We start from the raw sequence: 18178 nt of genomic DNA on the forward strand, positions 1-18178 counted from the left end.
ATAGCCCTTCTAGGCTTAAATCAGATTCCAGCAGTTAACCACAATAGTCCCAAGGGCAACAATAACAATCCAATCGCTGAAAGCGAGCAATGTAGTTATAAGCAACCTATACAAATAGTCTCTAAGTCGTGTCCAATAAAAGGAATCTACTAAATGAATAAGAATCCAGTCAAGGTAGGATTATATCAACTCGAGCAGCCAACAATCAACAATAATGGCTACAAGTTTAACAAGGATAACTAATCGCGCAGAAGGTTTCTCCGATTAGATCCAAGAATCGAATGTGGCTTCACGCCTGAAGACCAAAATTGGTGACTTCAAGTTTAGTATAAATAGGGTTCTATTTTAGTTTTATTATTGTTCTATTTCTAACTTTCGAACGGGGAGAAACAAGAGACACTTTGAAGTTTTAGTTATACTCTTTTTCTTCATCTTTCAATTTTCTTTGAATGATTCATATACATTGGAAGATTGACTGGATGATTATGAGTACCTAAATACCCTAGTTCTAGGGTTGTGGCTATAGGATGAATGGAATATGTTGAGTTTGTTAAGGGTTTTATTATGAGTTATCTATGACTCGTTCTTATGTTCTTGCTCTTTGTATCTCATGCTTGATCACCATAAAAATAAATATATTGTCCAAATAATACTCGAGAGAGGAATAAGGGGATAGAACATGGAATATAAGAAGTTTTATTACCTCTAAATAGCTAGGGTTGATTCGTTTCTGGGATAGAGATATACCTAGAAACCTTGCTTGGACCATCATACAGGAAGATATCTTAATGCTCAATTTTTATTCACTCTATCCCCGCTCAGTGATGTAGTTAGGGCGATATCTATTGGAGGCGATAAGAGGTCGAGAGACCCTGATCATACATCTAACCCTGTGGTTCAGCGATGAGTTATTTTCAAGAAAACCTTTATCAAAAGATATTGATTACATAATTCCTCTAAAAGTCGCAATCCTAGATCTTTCCTTCTTCATTGTTTGAGACTTATGGAATCAAACCACAATAGTTACATTTTAGTTTACATAGAATTAAGTAGTTTACAACTGTTATAAAATCTGGAAATTGAACTTATGTTGAGTTACAAATTGGAGAAATTGATAGAGTCCAGACTTAAGTCTATGTGGGTACGATACCGGACTCTCTAACAATAGCCACTTTATTGCTTATACGATCACGTGCAGTTGCGTGTTCTATTTGAATGCAACAATAACAAACCAATTACATTGTTCCGAAGCTCTAAGCAAACATGCCATAAGTAGGGACTATCCCTAACATACCTTTTTCGCTGAATTCACGTGGCTTAGAAACTTTACTCCCCTCCATGATACTGCAACAAGGAAGGACCTTAATCAACACAAAAGAATAGAAGATACCATAACAATGCGATAAAAGATATATATTTATCATAAATTTCTATTTTCGACTTATCAAAGCTAGAGTCGATGAAACAAGGGTCTTACCTTGACTATAAGTTCATAATAAACCTCAAAATATTATAATATGCCCAAACCCCTACTATCTACACATCAAAGTACGATATGCTAGAAATTCGATAAAACAAATTATAACATGTAGACGAGATCAACGCATAGAACAACTTTTGTTAAGGACTTAAGTCCCGAAAGTTTGTAACTTGTCTGATCCTAGAAATGGGTTTTGTGAGTTTTCTGTCTATTCATTAAGAAAAATGAAGAAAAATGAAGAAAAGTCGAAAAAGATGGTATTTATAAAGTTCCACAGACCTAGGGGACCCACCTCATCTGATTGCTTGCGGCGTCTGGTTGATGCGTTGGAAACTAGACTTGTACACCTTCGATTTCAAAGGTTGTGGGAACTATAACTTATTATATATTTGGGAGAAAACCTCTGAGACATTTTACCCAAATTTCAGAAAATCATAAAAAAGGAATTTGCGGTAACTTTCACCAACTTTAATTTTGCCACTTACCTAGCTTCAAAAACTGAGATACAACCCTTGAAAACTTAAAATATCACATAAAAAATCATCCTTAATTTATTACTCACCCTCCTGGTCTTTCCACGAAGATATGAATTAACTTAGACGTTTCGAAAAGTCGGGGTGTTACATCCTTCCCCTTTTAGAAACATTCATCCTCAAATGAAAAATCCGAGTCACGCGGTTAAGTCCTTAGGAGTATAATATATAAGGTAGAATATCTTTTGTAAATGTGACTATCCAGGAACATGAAATGCAAAAATTCTAACCTAGGCGTCTCACAGGATGACATAAATAGCAAAGCACTATAGCTCTGCAATAACAGTGCGAGCAAATATACATTTACAACAACAATAATAAGCAACAATGTATATGCATATATATATATATATGTGTGTGTATATATATATACAACAAAAGCTGACAAACCTCCCAACTCTGGCAGCTTCGGAGAAAAGGGGCTAGCCAATCAAGTAGATATCGATCCTGCTCCTAAGGAGGTCTACTGGGTCGTCTGCCGGGACCTACATTATCACGACTTGAGAGCACCCCCTTTTCTTAACTGGCGTCGTCAACCTCGAAGAGGTATTAAACAAGGCCTTAGCAATCATCATTGCATATTGGATAGAACAAAAACAGAAAAATTTAAAACTTTTTATTTGAAGTTACTTCACATATCAAAATAGAAACTAACTTGTATCACATTTGCATTTAGATATAAGAGTATGAAAATTGGGACATAGACTTTACATCGGCAACAAGTCTTATAATATGAATTGCAGCATAGTTTTTCAATAAGGAAAGTGGAACTAGAATTAGAATGAAGCATCTCTATCCTCGGACTTGAGGACTCACCAACTTGGGAATATCAATCCATGTTTCTTCAAGAAAGGAGTAGAATTACCTCAATGGCACTAACCTACAGTTTGTATTGAAAATAAGAGAAATATGGGTTAGTACAAACCACATGTACTAAGTATGGAAACATATGCAAGTAAAACATTTGAAAACATGCAAAAAGGGACATTTTGTTTATAAGCATACTATATTTATTTTTAAAGACTTTATGCACATTCCAAGAATAATATACAAGTTCATACCATAAGTAACCTCATGATAAATCCATAACCAACATTCCATATTTAGAGTTCATTTGATACATACATCACAAGACTGTACTCATAACCCTAATTCAAGTCTACTAGTGCGATATTTACGTGAAGCCCCATAAACCCACACAAATCAAGCAAACAACAAGGTCACAAGCATTGCTATTTAACTCATACGTCATCATAACAAGTATAGTCAACCACATGCATACAGAGTGAGACCAATATCATGTATATCAAGTGACACCAACATCATGCATATCATATGAGACCAACTTCATGCATATCATTCATAGTATATATATATATATAAAGAATCCACCCTATAATTTCCCTCAAGGTCAACTTGTTCAATGTATAGGTAAAGTCTCAAACCCTTGCCTACACTAAGTAACACCTCTTAAGTAGTCCTAGTTAGTGTTCATCTTCTTACTTACATTCATTTTAACATTCGTGAAACTTTGCCATAACTGATATAGACCATATGAGCTACATGGAATCCAGTGCCATCCCCTCACACCGACAGGTGGGTGTCTTACTTGCCAAGTTAAGACATAAACAATCGTATAGCATCTAGGTGGATCCACCAGCTAAGGTTCCTATGGGGGCACATAGTTAAGGAACTAGGAGGTTGTTACTAGAAACCTTCTTTATGATAATTAGCACTGTAGTTTCCACCTCATGAGAGAACATAGTGTGAACCTTTCTTCCTTTGTGAAGGAACACCTCTCATTGTCAAGTTCACTCGATGCTAAGCTAAGTTCCTTTTTTGAAGTGTCTTTAAGCCTTTATTAACATTAATTCATAACATAAGTCTTAGGAGTGTAACCACTCATATAAAATGTACATAGCTAATAGGTTTTAGGATGAGAAAATTGTTTCATCACAAACCTAACATCATGTGAGAACATTACTTCATAACATAGTCATAGGATGTGTATAGAAGTTACCTTCAATTACACATAGTAATACCCCCATTATCGCTCAATCTTCACATTCATACCATGATGAAACATTCATAAAACTTATCATTCATACTTCAAGTAATCAACACTACTAAGGATAAACCAACAATACTAAAATCGATTGTTCATAGCCTTGAAAGTCTTACTAATGGTCTTCAAGATACCATTTCAAGACTTTATCACAAATCCATAACATTAATCCATCAAATCCATTATCATAATCCCAAAATAGTCAATTATACAAGAGCATGCTCAATTAAACCACCTCTAATAATTATTCAACATAATTCAAGAGTTAGGGTTAAGAGAATAGGGACAATCGTGGGTCTTTAGGGAATTAGGTCAAAAACCTAAGATACTACATCACATCATTCATAAACATTCATAATCAATTATTATTAATCAATTCTAGATCAAATAACTCATGTTTAAAGGTGACTCACGATATTGAGTGAAATCTAGAAATTTGGAAGAACATTAAAAATCAATTTGAAGGAACCTCTTGGGGAAATGAGTCCCAAGAGTGAAGAGTTCTCATACATTGTCAATCCTTAAGGATTAATGGAGAAAAGTCTTGTTCTTGAACCCTACTTGAAGCTTGTTCTTTCTCTTTAATGGAGTCTTGAGTTGAGAGAGTTTATGTTTTGATCTTTTTGTGTCTTGAGTTAGAATGAGTTGGGCTAATGGGGGTCTTATAGTTAGGTTATTAACCCATCAATCACAACCCTTAACCCCTAATAAAACGACCAACTAAAAATAAGACCCTTGACTTAAACTAAAAGTCGACTTACCTAGCACCATTGACGAAACCCATCTATGTACCGTAGGTGGTGTGACACCCCGTCCCGCAAGTATTCTTGTTATAGATGAATGTTTAGATGAACTACACCTCCTATTGTCCTTTGATTTAGAAAGTGGTATTGGATGGATTTGGTGAGGAGAATAATTCTCAACTAACGAATCCCACCCACGCCCCGTCAATCCATTGACGTCAATGGGTCTCGTTGGTGGTTGCTTTAAATAGCAAATTCATGCTCCAAAGATTTGGTCCTCCTCAAGGACCTCTAGGATTGTACTTGAGGGGTCGTACCAGATTTTTTTATCCTAAACATAGTGTTTTATCTACTTAAAAGTATTTCTACAAGATTTAACCATCATACGACACTCCCAAGCCTTCACTAGACCCTAGAACATCTACTAATTCAATTTCACTATTTTTCGGATGTCACGATCATTTCTCGACGGTTAGGTACTAACACTTCAAAACCAAGTTAATCACATTAGTTTTGGTCTAGAAACATCATTTTAGCCATTTTTTAGTCATTATTCATAATATGAGGCTCTAGCTTAGGTCATTGGATTTCTTGGGTGTTTCAATACTCCCCCGGGAACATTCATCCTCGAATAACACTAAGACCTTTCTCTAAGGACGCTAATTGACCCAAGACTACCAGCTAGACAACAAAAAACATCAATACAACATCAACACATCATATTACATAGTAATTTAATCCACAACATCATTATGCTCAAAACTCATTACTTCATATAAGTATAGGAAAAACTACCTTCTCAATATTCAATGACCATCAATATGTACATTAAGCACCCAACATGACATTTATTTATCAAGACAACATCAAGCATGCTCATTACAACTTTAATGAAGAAACTATAACACAATACATATAAGTGCAAGTCAACCATGAGATACATAATTCATGAAAACTCAAATACAATTTAAACATGAATTTCCACAAGAATATGCACATCTTAGAAAACCATGATAAGTTCAACATTATTCATAACTCCCATTAAGAGGAACTACTAACCTCAACTTTGGCTAGGACTAAGAACAAAAAGTTGAGGATAACGGGACATTATCTCGGCCTCGGCCTCCCATGTTGCACCCTCAACTAGATGGATTCTTCATAGGAATTTTACGGAGGCAACCTCTTTATTCCTCACTTTATTAAATTGACGATGATCTCAACCGGAACCTCTTCATAAAAAAGGTTCTCATTCACCTCTAAACCTTCTAAAGGGAGAATAGACACCGGGTTACCTATACATTTTTTGAGCATTGATACATGGAACACCAGATGCACCGGAGAGACAACTATATAGGTAATTTCAACTCATAGGAAACACTTCTGATGCGTTTTAAAATCTCATATGTCCCCACATAATGGGTGCTTAGTTTTCCATTTTTTACCAAATCTCATCACCCCTTTCATGGGTGATATCTTCAAATAGACCAAGTCACCTAACATAAACTCAAGGTCCTTCTCTATTGTCGGCATAAGATTTTTGCCGAATTTGGGCCGTCTTCAATCTATCCCTTATGATTCGTACTTTCTCCACGGCCTCATAAACTACTTCGGGATCTATTAGAGCAAACTCACCTATCTCAAGCCAACCAATCGAAGATCTACATCTTCTCCCGTAGAGAGCCTGAAATGGAGCCATGACGATACTTGAGTGATAGCTATTATTGCAGGCAAACTCAATCAATGGTAGATGGTCATCCCAATTACCCTTGAAGTCAATTACAAATGCCCTCAACATATCATCTATGATTTGGATGGTACGTTCCGCCAAACCATCCGTTTGTAGATGAAATGCGATACTAAGTTTCACCTTGGTACCAAATCCAATTTGGAACGCCTTCCAAAAATGAGAAGTAAATTGAGTACCCTTATCCGGAATGATAGACAAGGGAACTCCATGCATACTCAGAATTTTATTCAGATACAATTTAGCATAATCCTCCACTGAATATATAGTCTTGAAAGGAATAAAATGGGCTGATTTGGTCATCCTATAAATAATAACCCAAATCGAAACATGTTGCCTTCACCTACGAGGCAAACCAACAACGAAATCCATATTGACATCTTCCCACTTCCAAGCGGGGATAGATATATCTTGAGAAAAACCTCCAGTCTTTGATGCCGGCCTTGACTTATAGACAGTTAGGACATTTGACCACAAACTCCGCTATATCCCTCTTCAAACCATTCCACCAATAGATTTCTTGTAGATCACGATACATTTTGGTGGCATGGATAAATGGAATATCGGGAACCATGAGACTCTTCCAATTTTTCTCCCTTAAGCCATCTATATCCGACACACTCACACACACACACACACACACTATACCTTGGTACCTAAGTACCCAATATCCCCCTTGGGAGAAATCTTCAACAGATTTCTTAAGTACGAATTTTTTCAACTCCATCAAAATAGGATCAAGGTGTTGCTTGGATTTCACATGAATAACTAACGAGGACTCGGAGCCATGTTGGATCATGACACCACCCTTAGGAGAATCTACTAATTGAACTCCCAACCGAGCCAATCTATGTACATCGTGGACTAACTCCTTTTTCTCATATTCTACATGAGTAACACTACCCATGGACATACGACTCAAGGCATCTGCAGCTATATTGGCCTTGCTGGGATGGTAGAGGACACTCATATCATATTCTTTCAAAAGCTCTATCCACCTTCTTCGTCGGAGGTTTAATGCTTTTTGGGTGAACACATATTGGATACTCTTTTGAGGAATGAACACATCTCCATATCTTCAAAGAAAGCACCACAACAGCTAGATCAAGGTCATAAGTTGGATAATTCTTTTCGTGTACCTTAGTTGCCTGGAGGCATGAGCGATAACTTACCATGTTGCATGAGAACACAACCGTCACAGTATACCACAAAGCCTTCAATATCCTTCGGTAAGGTCAATACCAGAGTGGAGGTAAGATTATCCTTCAACTTTTGAAAGCCTTTCTCACAAGCTTTTGTCCCTTCAAAAATAACTTTCTTTTGGTTTAGATTAGTCAATGGGAAAGCAATAGATGAAAGACCATCTACAAACCTCCTGTAATACCTGGCTAAACACAAAAAGCTTCGAATGTTGGTAGGACTTAGGGGTATAGTCCAATTCTTAACCACTTTCTTCTTATTAGGTTTGACCTCTATACCCTCACTTAAAATAATGTGACTAAGAAAAGCCACCGAGCTTAGCCAAAACTCACACTTATTGAACTTAGCAAAAATAGTTGGTTATCCTTGTGGACTTGAAAAGCTATCCTCAAGTGGTTCATATGGTCATTTTCACTTCTTGAACATACCAAGTTTTCATCTATAATTACAATTACAAACAAATCAAAATAATTATGAAACAACCTATTCATAAGGTCCATAAAAGTCGTCGGCACATTAGTTAGACCAAAGGACATAACTAGGAACTTGTAATGACCATACCTTGTTCGAAAAGCCGTTTTAGGAATTTCAACTCCTCAACTCTAAGTTGGTGATACCCCAACCTCAAATCAGTTTTTGAGAAGTAACTCACCCCTTGGAGTTGGTGAAACAAATCATCAATCCTAGGGAGAGTATCTAAGAGGCCCATCTTTATTTTTCACAAATAATTCTGGAGCTCTCCATGGAGATATTCTTGGTTGAATATAACCCTTATATAGCAAATACTTGAGTTGAGCTTTCAATTCTTTCAACTCGGTCAGAGCCATCTGGTAAGGAGGAAATGATATGGGTTGAGTATCCGACAACAAATCTATGACAAAATCTATTTCCCATTCAGGAGGAATTCCGGGTAAGTCATCGGGGAAGACTTCCAGAAAATCCTTCACTATGGGAACCGACTCTAAAGGAGGAGACTTAGACCCAAGGTCCTTGACCCTCAGAATATGATAGTGACATCCCTTAGAAATCATCTTACAAGATTTTAGACATGAAATAATTTGACCTCTAGGAATTGAGTTCACCCCTTCCATTCTAAAACGGGTTCATTAGGAAATTGGATATTAACTACCCTTTCTCTACAATCAATTGAAGAAAAATATGTATATAAACATCCATCCCCAAAATGATATCAAAGTCCAACATATCATGTTTAAACAAGTCAACCAATGTGACTCCATTGGACATTATATGGGACAAATCCTATAAACTCTTTTAGCAACCACGCAATCACCCACCAAGGTAGAAACCGAAAAGGGTTCATCTAAGACATCAGAGAGAACATCAAACTTCATGACCACAAAAGGAGTTACAGAACATAAAGTTGCATCGTGATCTAGTAAGGCATAAACTTAATTGAAAAAACTTGCAATATACCAGTAACAACATCGGGAGAATCCTCTTGATCACCCCTATATTTGAGAGCATAGAAACGGTTCTTCTTAAGAGCATCAGAATTAAGACCACTTTCTTGTGTTTGGTTACTCTCCCTTATTTGAGTCTTGTCCATGGGGCAATCCCTCACCATGTACCACTCTTTCCACAACCAAAACGATTGTTCGTGCCCACTAGACATTGACCCATGTGCTTTTTGCCACATTTGACACAATTAGGTTTCTCACTTTGTGAACCACCACCTTTTTCCCCTTGAGGCTTAGGGTTAGGTACCCCATCCTTTTTAGCCCTTGAGAAATGAGAAGAAACTTGGTTGGAGAATCTCTTCTTAAACACACATAGTGAACCCATCCTAGAATTCCCATCAAGGTCCACTTGTGCAATGTATAGGTAAATTCACATACCCTTACCTACACTAAGTAACACCTCTTAAGTAGTCCTTGAGAAAAGTATTATTTTTTAACCCAACTTGAAGCTTGTTTTTCCTCTTTAATGGAGTCTTGAGTTTAGAGAGTTTATGTTTTGATTGTTTTTTTGAGTTGAGTAAGAATGAGTTGGTTAATGGGGTTGGGGTCTTAAAGTTAGTTTTAGTTAGATAATTAACCACTAACCACCCCTTAACCCCTACTACCCACTAAAAATAAGACCCTTGACTTAAACTAAAAGTCTACATACCTGGCACCATTGACAGACACCATCTACGGACTGTAGATGGTGTGACGCCCGGTCTTGAAGGTTGTCCTTTGATTTAGAGAGTGGTCTTGGAAAGGCTTTGGTAAGGAGACTACGTATCAACTCACGAACCCCACCCAAGCCCCGTCAATCCATTGACGAACCATCAATGGGTCTCGTGGGTGGCTGCTGCAAATTACAACTTTGTACTCAAAAGTTTTGGTCCTCCTCAAGGACCCCTAGGGTGTTCATTGGGGGTCGTACCCATATGTTCAAATCCTAAACATAGTGTTTTACCTGTTTAAAGTATTTCTACAAGATTTAACCATCGTACACTCCCAAGCTTCACTAGACCCTAGAACACCTATTAGTTCAATTTCACTATTTTCGGGACGCTATGGTCGTTTCTTGATGTTTTGGTAATAACACTTCCAAACCAAGTTAATCACATTAGTTTAGGTCTAGAAACATCGTTTTAACCATTTTGAGTCATTATTCATAATATGAGGCTCTAGATTAGGTCATTGGATTTTAGGGGTGCTTCATGCGTGCATGAATGCAGCACCCCCATGTAATGGGTCATCAATATGAAATAATGTACAGAGTATGAAAGGTAATAGGCTATGATCAAGTATCTTAATATACTAGAATAATCCGACGAATAAATCAAGGATAAGATAAGTGTACTAACGTGCTCCTAAATCTAAACTTATCAATAATAATAAAACAACAACCTAACCAAGCTCCCATAAGCTCGGTCGGTACAAACAACACACAAGACCACCTACTCAAGCCCCTATAAGCTCAGAAGGTTATATACTTCTATCGGTAGTCCCCATAGATCCGTAGGCAGTCAAATAGCCCTATTAGGCATTAATATAGCCCCATAGGTAGCACATATCTCTCTTAGGCATTATTATAGACAACCCATAGCCCTCTTAGGCAACAACATGGCCCTGTATGAAGCACATAGTCTTCTTAGTCATCAATATGGCCCTGTGGAAAACCCATTGCTCTTCTAGACATCAATATAGCCCTGTAGGCAACTCATAGATCTTTTAGGCATCCATATAGCCCTGTTGGCTGAACATAGACCTTCTAGGCATAGATCACATTCAAACAGCTAACCACAATAGCCCACATTCAAACAGCTAACCACAATAGCCCCAAGGACAACAATAATAATCTAATCGCTAAAAGCGAGCAATGTAGTTATAAGCAGCCTATACAAATAGCCTCTCAGTTGTGTCCAACATAAGGACACTACAAACTGAATAGGAATCTCGACAAGGGATGATTAAACCAACTTGAGCATCCAACAATCAAGAATATGGCTACAAGTATAACAAAGATAACAACCCGATTACATTGTTTTGAAGCTTTAAGGAAATATGTCATAAGTAGGGAATAACCTTAACATACCTTTTTTCTAAATTCGTGTTGCCTAACAGCTTTACTCAAAACCCATCTCGATACTAAAATAAGGCGAGACCATAATCAACAAAAAGAATAGAATATACCATAATAATCTGATGAAAGATATGTATTTTCATCATAAATTGCTATTTGTGACTTATCAAAGATGAAAAAATGGTCTTACCTTGACTATAAGTTTGTACACCTCAAAATTTTACAATATGTGCAAATCCCCATTTTTCACACAGAGAAGTATGATATTCTAGGAAATTGATAAAACAAATTATACCATATTGACGAGCTCAACACGTAGAACAACTTTTGTCAAGGACTTAAGTCATGAAAATATTTAACTTGGTTGATTTTAGAAGTGGGTTTTGTCAGTTTTCTGGTTATTCATTGAGAAAAATAAAGAAAAAATAAAGAGAAGTCGAAGAATATGACATATATAAAGTTCTACGAACCAAGGGGACCCACCTTACCTACCTGCTTGCGCAGTCTTGCGATAACGCAAATATCTATCCATTCTGAAGTCGTATGAACGAACGGGGTGATGCATTGAAAACTAGACTCGTAGACCTACAGCTTAATAGGAACTGGGGATCTTAAATCATTATATATTGTATAAAAACTCTAAGACATTTTACTTAAATTTCAGACAAATCTTAAAATGGAATTTACGGTAACTTTCACCAACTTCTATTTTGGCACCTTCCTAACTTCAAACCTTGAGATACAACCCTTAAAAACGTAAAATATCACATAAAACATCATCCTTACTTTATTAACCATCCTCGTGGACTTTCCACGAAGATACGAGTCAACTTAGACGTTTTGAAAAGTTAGGGTGTTACATATTTTCCATGTTTTTAAACGATATAATAGAGTAAGGTATTGAGTTGTTTTGATTGATTTATATGATACATAAAGAAGATTATATGCTTAGATGTTTTGAGATTGAAATATGATCAGTGTCAATGAAGATAACTTAGTCTATTCATGAATGTTCATCATCATAAAGTAAAACAATTACCCCTATGTGACATCGATTTGCAATCCCCACACCTCTTGATTGCTTGTTAACTCTTGAATTTTAGACATTTTAGTTTTGTGATAATTAATAACCAATTTTTTTACATAAACTTGGTGGAAGTGTCCACCCACTTGTTATTACTATTGCAAATGAATGATCTTAAAATCCAAATCTCTTGATAGAAATTCTCCATGATATACCTTTATCTATGGGAATTGATCCAGAATACTCATTGAATATTTATTGACTATAATATCTCACTCATTTGATTAGTTTACCAGAGTGATTCGAGAGTTATCAAAAATGGTGTCGGTGCAGGGGAATGTTAGATGAAAATTCCAATTGAGAAATTAGAATTTAATTTTGTTTATTTTTAGTAGATTTGTTGTTTGGTAAGTTGTCTGATTTGTAGGTTTATGTAATGAGTGACCATGGAAGTGAACAACAATAGTCATTATGGTCAAAACAATAATATAAGTTATTTGAACTATATTAACATTAATGTCATTCAAATCACGGGAGGATTTCAGATACCTCTCACTATCGGCAGGCTTATGTTTCACATCACCGGAACTATGATACGATTTCTCAAGATGAAAGGAAATTTTGGGGGCCTAGCTCATAAGGATCATCATGAATATCTTAGGAAATTTATGGAGTTATGTGAACCCTTCGTGTTCAAGAATATATATCGAAATTCCATAAGGTTGAAATTATTCTCGTTTTCTTTAACGGGAGAGTCTACAAGACGGTTGGAAGAGTAGATAGATGATTCAATCACTTCATGGGAAGAGATAAATGATGCCTTCTTAGAAAGATTCTTTCCACCCTTGAAGATGGTTAAACTTTAAACCCGGATCTCAAATTTCAAACACATTAGAGGTGAACCTTTACATAAGACGTGGTTGAGGTTTAAGAAGTTGGTTCTGCAATGTACAAATGCATGAGGTTTTAGACAATTACATGTTGCAATACTTATATTGAAACCTTGATTCGGTCAATAAAGTGTGGCTTATTAGTTAGTCCAAGGTAGATTTATGAGACAATCGTATGATCTACTTTGTTACTTGATGACATGATTAAGGTTAACTAAGCATAGCATACAAGAGAGGAACAAGTTCCCACTTTACAAGTGAGCTTAAGCAAAGGAAAAGTTTAAAAGGACCATAAAAGAGATTAAAGGAAAGAAAAAGTCTACCAAAAATAATGCACATCCAAGGAAAGGAAAAAAAAAACAATAACTGACATTAGTTAATAATCAAGAGTAATAGTAGTGATATAAGAATGCAAGTCCCTTTCATTGTTATGGAACAACTCTATTGCTTTCTTTAGACGTTTAATTTTGTTATTTTTTATTTTCCATTTTAATTTTTTGTCTTATATTTTTTTTATAAATTTGCGAATACACAAATTGTAACACCTCAAAACTTATCAGGCTAGAACACTAGAAAAATGGGTGAACCACGACAGGGTTCGCGAATTGTGAATGGAACCACAGTCCATCGAACTTTTAGAGGTTCACACCCAACCCAAGAAAGGTGGACCAAGGGACCCTTCACGGGCCGTGCACCACTACACGAGCCCTACAGGTTCTCGTGGTAGAAGGATAGAATGTCACATCTGGGGAGCACCCCCTAGACATAATTGGCGTCATCGTCCTCGGAGACGACTAAGACTAGCATCTTAGCATTCATCATTACATTCAATGGTTAAAAGTGCAGAAAATTTAAAATTTTTCATCTACATCTAGTTTATGAGGTTTACATAGGCGTATCGCTTACACAAAATATATTCGTAGCAAGTTTACATAGACTCCTCGTATAAGAAGATTACATAGTCTTCTACTTTTATGGAACACACACACACACACACACACACACATATATAAGATACACAATATAGTCTTAAAAGGAATGTCTCATATTAAACCATCTACGGAATAGCACAATATGAGCATAGCCCTTACACAATGTATAAATGACACTTAGGGCTTACAATAATATCTTGAAACAACAAGAGTGAATGATCTTCATTAGACTATAACAATGCTACATAGATAGAGTAAGAAATGACATCATCCTCGGAACTTGAGGACATACTCACACTTGGAGAAATGATCCAAGCCTTCCTTCAAAAATTGTCACGGACCCTTCAAAGATCGGAACCTAAAATGTTGGGGAAAAAGGGAGAAATAGGGTTAGCACATCATTCGTACAAATTATGGAAACATATGCGCACACAACGTAGAAATCATGCTAAAAAGGGACATTTGATAAAACCATGCCATTTTACTTTTAAAAGCCTTATGCACAACCCAAGATCACATATAAGACAATAATAACATATTCCTTATGATACAAACATATTCAACACAAGAACAACCTATTCAAGTTAAGCCAAGTCATCATGTACATAGCATAATAGAATTCATAACCAAAGTAACTCTAACATCATGTCATAACGACTAAGTATATTCATGAGTCCATAACATTACAACATAAGTAAAACCATTATACATAAACCTTCACCAATTCTACTTGTGTAATGGTCAAGTGAAGCCCCATAACCTCACTCAACCAAGCAAACTAGCCAAAGGATCATGAATAATATCCAACTTCACATATCATATCATTATAAGTATTCTTCCTCACATTTAGCAATATAGATCATTAACATGAAGAATAAACATAAGCATAACATTTATCTCTTAAGAGCATAACACATAAGAATCAATTCCTAGGATTTCCCTCAAGGGCAACTAGTGCAATGTATAGGTAGAGTCTCATACCTCTACCTAGACTAAGTTAAACCCCTTAAGTCCTCCTAGTTATAGTTCACTTTATTACTTCATTTTACATTTGGGAACATCTTTCCTTAATCGACATAGACCACATGAGCTAATGTGGAATTCGTGTCATGGAACCCCACACCGAATGAAGGTGGACTACTTCCAAGGTAGTACCAAAAGATGAAAATAGCATCGATGTGGATCCACTAGCTTGTATTCCTATGGGGACAACATAGTTCAAAAACTAGGAGATGTTTTTGGGACCCTCTTTATGATACATGCATTATAGTCTCCAATCTCATAAGTTCAATAGTGAACCTACCTTCCTTACTTCGGATAGGACACTCCTCACTACTATTTCAGTTAGTGCTAATCTAGAGTCCCTTTTGAAATATCTTTTTTTTTAACAATCATAACTTAGTTTAAGTCATAGGAGAATAGCTTCTTATATAGTCATGTCGTTAACTCAATAAGAATTGTAAGAGAAATCTTTTCAATACAACCCTTCACATTTGAGATTAGCACATTAACATCACCATAATATAATAAGGCACATAGGTACTTCATAACCAACCTTATATCATTTCATCTTAAGCATAATCTCATAATCATATAATCAATACATTTCAATTTCATCATCATACCAAACCTACTTAATCTAATCACAAGATATACTTCAATTGAACTTCATCACCAAGTACAACCATCATAATTGAAGTAGAGGTTTAGGATAATAAAGACTTACCTCATCTCCTTTAAAAGCAATCATCATGGTCTTACCATCAACCAACCAACTTCATCCAATAATAGGTAGTAACATCATCCAATAATAATTAATGCACTAACTAGGTCAATTGCATCATCACTATCCCAATTAACTTCAATTCATAACCTATGGTTAAGGGGAAAGGGTTCATCCCAAATTCTTCAAGAAATAGATCTAGTCCAAACAATACATTACCCTAGGCCGTCCATGAACGAATTAGATAGATTAAACAAGTCTATTAATCAATACATTCATCAATTCCCACCAATTTATGAGAAAGATCCAAGATTTGGGGGCATTGGGGAAAGGACATGAATCAAACGAAATCACCATTAATCAACATCAATTACTCAACAATCTATACTTAATTAGTCATAGGAAATCGCGATTAATCATAATCAATAATCAATTTCAAGTTTAGAAGAAGATCCATTTACTGAAGTTGTGGTTCGCCTTGAAAGATTTAAGTCAGGGGTTGTTTGGTCTTTTTCACTATGCGTTGAACACTTAAACAACATCGTTTAACCCCTAAACTACATGATTTTGATCAGTTTGAGCCTAGTAACTTAGTCAGAACTTACCCTAAGCGATTCATTCACCAAAAAATCATCAGACTTAAAGCAAAAAGGAAAAATCAGGTGACAGCTTTCTCAAGAACACACCAACGTTTCTCCAATTCCAGACCCAAAATCAAAAGATTTCTCCATGAATATTGTCACTAGGTATGTGGGACTTTACTAATGGATTCCTTTCATCCACTAAGTTTCTAGATTTCAGTCAGAATCTTGATTCCCTGAATATTGCTTAGACATAGGGCTTCTAGAATTTCATGTAATTGTTATAGTGTATTCTTAATCAGATTATCATGTTCTCTCAACAATGTTGCTTAGTTCCTTGCATGAAATTTAAAACCCTAGTGATGTAGATTTGTTTAGTTCATGAATTACACTAGCTAGGACAGATAAACAGATAAACATGTCTCAGTTTTCAAATGTTTAATTATCAACACTTTAATGTTGCATTTCTAGTTAGCATGTCAGAATATTGAGCTATCCAATATATTTCAGTTATTTTGTATTGAAAACAATTCCTATTGAGAGTAGGCTTAACACCGAGTTGGACTAGGGTCAGTCACTCTTATACTCCAAAAAATACGTGCCCCCGTAGGTTTATAAGTCCTTTATGTTGGGAATCATTTTAGTATTCATGCTAGTCATGCATGTATATCCCTAGCAAGGTATATTGGGTCCTTTCAATGGGGCGTATACATTCGACTCCACGTTTAGCTCACGTGATTTAAGGTCGGTTAATAGTAGCTCTCACAGTGAGATTCTAGTGTATTTATCAGGTTACCAATTACATTTTCATTAGCTAGTCTCAGCATGTTATGCACTTGGTCATTGCATTCAGTTTAGCTCATTTTCAGTATATCTCAGTATCTTTATCATGTTCAGATTATACTATTGAACAATATGCTTTGTTCAATTATATGTTTGTTCAACATTATCCTATCATGCATGCTCAATACCTTTCAAGTATTGATGCATACTCAATGCTATATCTTTTCGTAATGTAGGTTCAGGTCCTCAACGTTCATATCACGTGTACATTGGTCCCCGATCCATATTCAACAGTATTAATGGCGATTTCTCATTCTTTGATGATGATAGACATGTTCTTTTACATTCAGACTTTTCATTTTAATTTCAGTTTTGCTAGAGTTAGCTGGGGCATGTTCCAAAATCTTTAGTCAGATAGAGGCTTATATCAGACATAGATATAATCAACTTTGTTGTTTAAGTTATAGTTCAGTATCTCAAACTCTTGCTCAATATTTATATATTCAAACTTATTGTGTATCCCCCATTGGTTCAGCTTATCTCATGTTTTAAGCTTCAACATAGTATCTTTTGTTCAGTTGTGTAAGTATGCTTATGATATGTCAACTCAGGGTTAGCTTGGGGTAACTCGTGATCCTAGGTCCCGTGCTTATGTTCAGGGGATAGCCACTGGGCTTGACTTAAATAATACTACAAATTACAATAATTGATAATTTGAAATATTTAATAGACATAAAAATCTAGTTGATTCTCAAAATTCTATCATGCCTCAAATAACATAAATAACATATGTTATTTGAAAATGAAATAAACTTACTATAAATCTCAAAAATTGACAACTTAAAAATATTTTAAAGACATATAAAAAGATCGGGAACCCTTAAAATTCTGTCAACGTCATATAAATTGGAATATGAAAAATAACATATGTTATTTAAGAATTACA

At 35.7% G+C, this 18178-nt stretch overlaps 1 protein-coding gene across 1 annotated transcript; it reads right to left on the bottom strand.

Moving 5' to 3' along the window:
• Positions 1-6325: 6325 nt before the first annotated feature.
• LOC138338783 (uncharacterized) lies at positions 6326-9398 on the bottom strand. Its single transcript, XM_069289870.1, has 5 exons — positions 9200-9398; positions 9061-9158; positions 8552-8784; positions 7230-7641; positions 6326-6715 (listed from the first exon to the last, which is right to left on the bottom strand). Exons 1-5 carry the CDS (start codon positions 9396-9398, stop codon positions 6326-6328), a joined length of 1332 nt encoding a protein of 443 aa, XP_069145971.1.
• Between the last annotated feature and the right edge of the window lie 8780 nt (positions 9399-18178).

Source organism: Solanum lycopersicum, chromosome 10, assembly GCF_036512215.1.
Source record: "Solanum lycopersicum chromosome 10, SLM_r2.1".
Lineage (NCBI taxonomy): Eukaryota > Viridiplantae > Streptophyta > Magnoliopsida > Solanales > Solanaceae > Solanum > Solanum lycopersicum.